This window comes from Eutrema salsugineum, unplaced genomic scaffold, assembly GCF_000478725.1.
Source record: "Eutrema salsugineum unplaced genomic scaffold, Eutsalg1_0 scaffold_191, whole genome shotgun sequence".
Lineage (NCBI taxonomy): Eukaryota > Viridiplantae > Streptophyta > Magnoliopsida > Brassicales > Brassicaceae > Eutrema > Eutrema salsugineum.
The window spans coordinates 1-7,868 of NW_006256837.1; the positions used below are offsets into that span (position 1 = coordinate 1).

The 7,868-nt window shown below is 35.9% G+C and overlaps 2 protein-coding genes and 1 pseudogene across 2 annotated transcripts; 2 read left to right on the plus strand and 1 right to left on the minus strand.

Annotated features, from left to right (window-relative positions):
• Window positions 1-146: 146 nt before the first annotated feature.
• LOC112087113 (uncharacterized protein At4g04775-like) lies at window positions 147-830 on the plus strand. Its single transcript, XM_024156964.1, has 3 exons — window positions 147-204; window positions 279-458; window positions 543-830. Exons 2-3 carry the CDS (start codon window positions 285-287, stop codon window positions 828-830), a joined length of 462 nt encoding a protein of 153 aa, XP_024012732.1. The 5' UTR covers window positions 147-204; window positions 279-284.
• Window positions 831-1,236: 406 nt separating this feature from the next.
• LOC112087112 lies at window positions 1,237-2,956 on the minus strand. Its single transcript, XM_024156963.1, has 4 exons — window positions 2,953-2,956; window positions 2,090-2,272; window positions 1,533-2,011; window positions 1,237-1,305 (listed from the first exon to the last, which is right to left on the minus strand). The coding sequence occupies exons 1-4, from the start codon at window positions 2,954-2,956 to the stop codon at window positions 1,237-1,239; spliced, it is 735 nt and encodes a 244-aa protein (XP_024012731.1).
• Window positions 2,957-3,592: 636 nt separating this feature from the next.
• LOC18019684 lies at window positions 3,593-6,673 on the plus strand (annotated as a pseudogene).
• The last annotated feature ends 1,195 nt before the right edge of the window (window positions 6,674-7,868 follow it).

Here is a 7,868-nt window from a genome sequence, read left to right on the forward strand (position 1 = left end):
CCTGAGATAGAATACCAGATTTGCTCGATACTAGGATGATTTTAAAACCCGACCAAACTTGTGACCCGACCCAGTTAACATCCGATTCGTAATCATAAAAAACCCGAACCAAAATGGATATTCCCCAGGTTCCCCAAATCGGATATCGACAAACCCTAAATCCCCAAATTCATCCCCAAATCCCCAAAACGCTTCTATTTCCAGGTGTTCTTATATGATTTCGAACTTTCTCAGGTCGATTACATAGGAAAACCGATTTGATAGGTGTTTTTTTGTAGATTGTGATGATGAGCGAAGAATCTGGAGCGAGTGCATCATCAGCTGGTCGAGCAAGAGGAAGATACGTCGGGGTGCCTAAGAGATGTTCGTGTGGGGAAGGAATTGTAGCCAGAATCTCTAAGTCGGACGCAAACCCATATCGGAGATATTACCGTTGTGCATTCGCCGTTGAACAAAAGGTGAATTAGCTTTGATTTCTTTTGCCATTGTCTATTATGCGATTTTGAAGCTAAATTGATTGTCATTGTTTATTATTGCTGTAGCTTGTCAATGACAATCACACTTTCAAGTGGGTTGATGAAGCATTGTTGAATGAAATTGAGGCATCAAAGTTGAGAATAGATAGACTTGAAGGCCACGTTAAAGCAAGTGCAACAGATTGTATGGAGGCTGAGAAGCACATGTATGAGAAGTTACAATTGAAGCTAGAGTCAGAGATTTCTGAACGGGTAGAAGAAAGGATTCTTGAAGCCAAATCGGATATGAAGAAATTGCTGTTGCTTGTGTGTTTTGGAGGTGTGATAATCCTTGGTTGTATTAAACTTGTGTGAAGCTTATTAGTTGTGTCTTTGTAGTTCTGGTAATTGTCTTTGGTATTATGTTTTAAGCTCATTTGGCAAACTTGTTTGAAGCTATTTGTTGGTTTGTCTCTCATGTGGTAATGGTATTTGTTTTAGAGTCACTTGGTGTATTGGTTTGTTTTTTTTTCAACTTGTGTTGATCGTATGATCCCTAAAACTACATTAAATGACTAAACAAAAACATAATCATAAGATAACCAGAATATGACATAACATTAAGACAGCCTCAATTGTTTATAAACCTAGACATCATGCATAGCCACAGACCACAACAGATCCGAAAATAGATGCCAAAGAAAGAAGGTTTTATAACAGGTTCCAAAACACACACAAAACAGGTCGAAAAATCAAAGAAAACACAACCGCATAAACATCTTCATTCCCCAAGCTGAGTAAGTACTTGTTGTGAACATTCAGGCTGAGATGATGATTCACCTTGAGAAGCCTGTAAAATCAAAGAAAAAGTGACATTAGTATACAGAGAAGATGAGAGATTACTATCCAAAAACACACAAAGAAGAGAACAAACCAATGTTTTCTTTTTATGAAACCGTGAATTGTGATTAGCGGCTCCACAAACTTTACAATGCATGACTCTTTTCAGCAATTTGTCTTTCTTCTTCACCGGAGATTCATTCTGCCTTTCTTTCTTTTTTTATCCGCCTTAGTAACCTTATTCCGACCAGGCATATCTGGCACCACAGGTTGAACAATGGACGGTTCTTCTCCAACAGGCCAAAAACGAGCACCTCTAACTGGAATAACACCATCTGTGTAAGTATCTCTCCACATCTCAGTCCTAAACCAATGGCAAACGTAATGCTGAGCTTCAATACCCTTCTTGATCATCACACCGTATGCATGTTCACAGGGGATCCCAGTGATTTGCCATCTTCTGCAGCTACAGGTCCTCGCCGTCAAGTCAACTCGATAAGCACACCCGTGAAGTCTTAAATAATATTGCATGTTGGTAGAGGGTTGGACAATGCATTTCGAAGCATCCTCAAGCAACTCAGCTAGGTACTTACTCACATATGGAGTACAAATCCCTTGGTGGTTAATAGCTTTGGCACTTCTCTTGGCTATACGAACCATTGCTAGTTTGGCAATGGTCTCTAGCATCGACACTAAAGCTTTATCTCTAGCTTTACCTGAAACATCAATGAAACACAACTATTAAAAAACCCACAAATATAAACATTAACAGAAAAGCAGAGATAGTTTCCTACCTATAGAATTGTTAAACGATTCTACGGAATTGTTTTCAACATCTTCACAATATGGTCCAAGCTTGTAAAATGCCCTACACCAAGTCTTCGGCTTTGTTCTCATCAAATCAGCATAGACAGCATTGTCAAAGAGTTCTATCTTCCTCAAGTTTTCTCTGAATTCAGGTTTGTTGTAACTCCAAGCTAGATTCCAAATCAAGACCTCAAATTTGAGGTTTGCAGTTTTTATTTGTATTTTAGTCATCACAATTATATATTTCATAAATAATCATTTTATTTTTTTATGTTTATCAGTTTAATCCAAACAATTTTATATCTCGCATATATTTTATATTCATTTGTATAAATTCTATATTTGCATATAAAATAAAATTAAAAATACTAATATAAAAGAAATATTACAGATAAAAAAATAAAGAAACTCATTTAACACTTCAAAAAAGCATTGATTGATCATATTTTGAGAGCATTATGAAATAGTTTTGTTGAATAATTTGGTGTAATGTAATAATTTAAAATTTAGTTTGTGTATTTTAATTATTATGTTTATGTACTTTATCTAATAATGTAATATTATAAAGTCTATAATATAAATTTAGTTAATGATATTTTTAGTGTATGTTTCTTTGTTATTTATAAAGTTATATAATTTTAATTAATAATAATTAAAATTAAAGACTATGCAATATTTTAAATTTGTGAGATTAGATTTGAGGTTTTGCCTTTAGAGACAAACATCATCAAACTTGAAGTTGTATTTGGAGATGTCCTAAACCGGATTTAGACCAGATTAAGACTGATTGCAATTATGACCCGAACACAACCAATCTTCTTCTTCTTCTTTTTTCCACCATCTTATATACCCATAATCCTCATAATTTTGTGATTTTATCATCTGGATTTTCTTTTTTAATTTATCTCATCTTCACTTCAAATTTTATTCTAAAATTCTCTCCAAGAAATGAGGGTTCATCGATGACAATCTTCCTCAAATCGTCTTTCCGTTTGATCGATCTGTTATTCTCTATCAAAATCCATGGATGATTTGTTAGAGTTAGAGTTATCAAAATTGCCGGAAAATCGTTGTTAACCAAGTCAATTCTCCGTTCAAACAAAGCTTAGAAAAACAAATATATTCAAAATTCTCTCAAGAACTCCACCAGAAACAGTCTGAAGATTCAAAACCCTTCCTCCTCCTATAACTACTGCCTAATAATAGAACAGCAAGACACTATGAGCTCATAGCGAAGGTTGAGGGACAATGGAATCTTACCTCATGAGAAGCTATGAGATTTGGGGTTTTTAATGATGATTCATTTGTATATGAAATATGGGAAGAAGAGATCTCTTCAAATGATTAACAGTAGAAAAAGACGAGAAGACAAGGAGGTAAGCTTTTCTGATGCGAGTTCATGAAATGACATTCTCATCTCCATTTCCTACGTGTCTAATTAATTTATTCTTGTGTTGTTATGCAGCTGAAGGGCAGAGCCTGGCAGTATCATGGGACGTGGGAAGAAGTATATAAAAGCGCAAAAAGGGCAGATCGAAGTAAGAATGATCTACATGAGAGGGACGAAGGTGAGCTGCTAAGAACGGGTCACCCTTTATGCATATATGAACCTTATTTTGGTGAAGCAACCTGGTCGTTTCTACATCAATATCCCCTCTATCGTGGTGTCGGCCTGGTGAGTTCCCATGTGCAATATATACTGTTGTTGCAAGGATACAAAAGAGGGAAATATTTCTAGACTGATGTGAGTGCATCATATTGCAGTCAGTTAAAGGACGGAAACCTAGGATGGATAAATATCGATGCATCTCCACGTCTTTCGCTTTTCAACAATCAGTACTATCGCGATCCATTTGGCGACTTTGGAGCACTTTTTGCAATTCAAACAAGATTAGCCGTTTACACAAAAATTCGTGGATTGGGTTTCAGTCCTAGAGAGCGACTGCCAGAAAGGTAAGTATCTTTTGTGCATAAAAAAATCTTTCATCATTGCTATAATAGAAATGTGTATCGAGTAATAATATTTACTTGTGATGTAATTCGGGACCCTTAAACAGGAATCTCTATCCAAGATTGCTGAGGACGCATTACTTAATGCTATACAAACACGGAAACACGGAGATGCCTTATAATTTTTGGGTTCACATGGACAAAGATCGGAGACTCTCTCTGAAGAAACCCTTTTGGTCGCTCTGTGATGTCATAAATGTTGGGAACTGCAGGTAAGACACTACATATATCTTAAAACATAGTTTCGATAACAATGTTTGAGGCTTTTTGCTCGTACTGTTTGCAATTTATGGGCTTGGGTCAAGGTTTGCTTTCGACGAAACTTTGAAAAAAATGTACAGTATCAAGATTTTGGACTCACTGCAACCAATGCCCGAGGACGGATACGTGGTCTGTGATACAGAGCTGGGTACCGCCAACAAGATCCTTCTTAGAGTTTCTCATGTTCTCAAGGTGTTTGCTTGTTATTGACTGTCTCAGTCTGATCCTAATTGGAAAGAAAAAAAAAAGTACTTAGAGAGTGTGAGTCTCTTGTTTGTGGGATTCATTGGATGGACAGATCTATGAAGAACATCATCGAACAAACCGTTGCTATCTGAGTGTAACTAAAGTAAGAAATCCACTCCTTCTTCTTCCAAAGTTGAGATAGGTTTAAGATTCTAATTCAGATTAATGCCTTTGGGTTTGGATTTGAGTAATGTGGATACAGAGTGAGTCTCCTCATCTTTTTTGATGTTTAAGAGTGTTTTTTTGTGATTGGTTTTAAGTATCTGATTTTGGGTTTTCTTTTTGACAAAACTTATAATGTGTTAGATTAGCCATGATATTGATGAGGGTCCTCGGCTTAAAGTGGTGAAGAAAGAATGGTTTGAGGGCAAGGATTGTCTTGACATTGGCTGCAATAGCAGGATTATGACTATCCATATTGGTAAGCTTCTTATACATTTGCTAAACACATTTTTTGAAGAACACCAAAAAATCCTTTCTTGGTACAAGAATCTAATGCCCCTATTATATTTGTAGATGTGGCCCTTTGTGAGTATTTGTATAGTTGTATGGTTTCTACTGATTTGATTTCTTTATGAGAATGCTATGTCAAAGTGGGATTGGACTTTCACTGTCTTGGATATGTCTTTGTTAACATCTTGCTTTTCTTTTTCTTCAGCTAAAAAGTTTAGTTGTCGGAGCATTTTTGGAGTGGATATTGATTCAAGTAAGCACTATTGGTTGTCGTAATATCTTCCAAGATTTTTCTTTTTCATATAGGACATAGATTAAACTGTTAGCTACATACGTTATCATTCAAGTCTGGAGAAAATGTTTAGTTTGATTTAATCTAGTATCTCATATTAAGTCTTAACTCAAGTGAAACACAGAACAATAGATACTTTAATCCAGATATGTATTTTGGAAGCTTTCGTAAGTTTTATCTTTCTGAAGTAATTGTTTCCTGTGCATTGAACTAGATTTCCTTTGGCTGAAGGTCGCATTGAGGATGCTCACTAACATCATAAGAAGTTTGTGAGAATGCAGAATTCTGATAGGCCAAATGAAAAGAAATATAGCTCATAGGGTTTGAAGGAGGAATCTGTATCCCTTTCCAATGGTGTGACAAAGTCAGACAACCAAGAAACTAAAAACCTGTCTCAGATTGTCTCGTTTCAGAAAGAGAATTTTGTTCAAACTCAAAAATTTGACGACAATCGTTATGATACAATTCTATGGTAAATTTCTTTTTATTTTTGCCTGTTCTTTCACTCTGTAAGTTTGGTTTCTTCTTCTTGGAGAGAATTGGCAACAATTAAGAACGTTACCGATTTTTTTGGTAATGCTCATACCACAAAATACGTATGAAACTCAACTACTGTAATTTAGAAAATATTTGCCTGATGTTTTTGGCTAAAGAATCTTATGTCACTAAGCCTTTTGATCTCACTGTTTCCTAAAGGAGGTCTCATCTTTAGTTGAAATCCAAATACAAACAGTTTTATTGATGACATGTTTGCTCTTTGATGCAGTTTGAGTGTGACAAAATGGGTTCATTTGAATTGGGGTGATGACAGTTTGATAACCTTGTTTTCAGAGATTTGGCGTCTTTTTAACCCAGTAGCTACATTGTACTTGAATGTGTCCATTTTCTCTTCTCATATGCGCAGCAATTGACTGTTGTCTTTGCTTTTAAGGATGGTATTTTTGTAATGGAACTTCAGCCTTGGAAATCTTATGAAAACAATCGTTGTGTTTCAGAGGTGTGTAGAACACAAAGTTTCTTTCTGATTGCACAAGTTAGCTATACATATAAAGAGTTTTAATCTGTGTTTGTCTTCTGTAATTTGCAGACAACTGCAATGAATTACCGAAATATTGTTTTACGTCTAGAGTATTTCCAAAAAATTCTTCTTGATAAGGTACCCTTTCTACTCTATTTACTTCCTTACTTTGCCTATACTCTTACCTGATCTATAAAATATGCTATGCAAGTAGTGTTGGCTTCTTTTACATCAAGCTTGTCTGACTCAAGCAAAGGGTTTGATATACAAATCCTTGCATTCCAGAAATGAACTTTAACAACTAGAAGCGTAAATGAAGAAGAATTTGAGTTTTTGAAAAGCCTTGTAAAAAATCAAACTAATTTTGGGATTACACACAAGATGTGAAGAAACAACTACAAGTCGCTTCATATCTGTAAAAGTCCTCAAGTATAAAAGGATTCTAATTGTTTTACTTTTCTTTTAATGGTTGTTGTGGATTGTGGCTTGATCTCTGGGTGTAGAGATTCAAGGGAGATTGCTTTCAAAATTATACGCTTTGGTGGTGTATCTTTCGATTTCATATCAATAAAGGTTTTTCTTGATCTTTTTTTCAGCAAATCTATCGTTTACAGAATCAATCAAACGTTAGAGGAAATATAACAACAACAAAATAAAGTATCTCAAGTGATAAGGTTTTAAGCAGATATAATCATGAAAGGGCTGGTGACTGTCTTCTTCTTACTTCATTCTTCATAGTAAGGTCCTTTTCCAGATAACAAATCTGGGACTCGCCATGCCGCCGAGAATCCCTCAGATGCTATTGTAGACGTTTCGGGCTGAGCGAGCATGATTCTTATGTCTCCATTGAGATATATCATACTCTTTTTGAATTCTGGATCACCCGTTATCAAGAGAAAGACTGAGGGAAAAGGGCGAGGCTTTCTGATGAGGTTGTGACGAGCCTTGCCATAGATATCTCTCGTGATCATGAGATCAGCAGCCTCCGGTTTAGCTAGATGAAGTTTCATATCTATATTCATTTTTCCCAAACCCGATCTAGCCAACTCATTACATTGCTTGCACACGCAATATCGTTCTGGAGCATAGCAGAACTTCATAAAGCGTGGCATGTTATCATTAGAAAATGGAGATTTTAACCCATAGAAGCTAATATAATCCACAACGTAATTTTCATTAAGACCCTTCTGAGATTTGTTTAGAGCTTTGTCAATCTGCTTTGTCATATGGTAGTCCGTTGGTGCTGGATTTCTGTTGAGATCCCAAAGCACCTCCACTCTAACTGGAGAGGGAGAGAGATTACGTGATTGCATCGACATGGTTAACAGAAGAGGATGATGACGACAATGACGATTAATCAGGTTTATCGACAAAACGATAAATCAGCCACCTTGACAATTAATCAGCCGCTTAGTCGCTGATCAGTCCAACTGCCGCAATTTTGTATGCGAATAATTAATTTTAAACTGCCTAAAACAAATTTCTT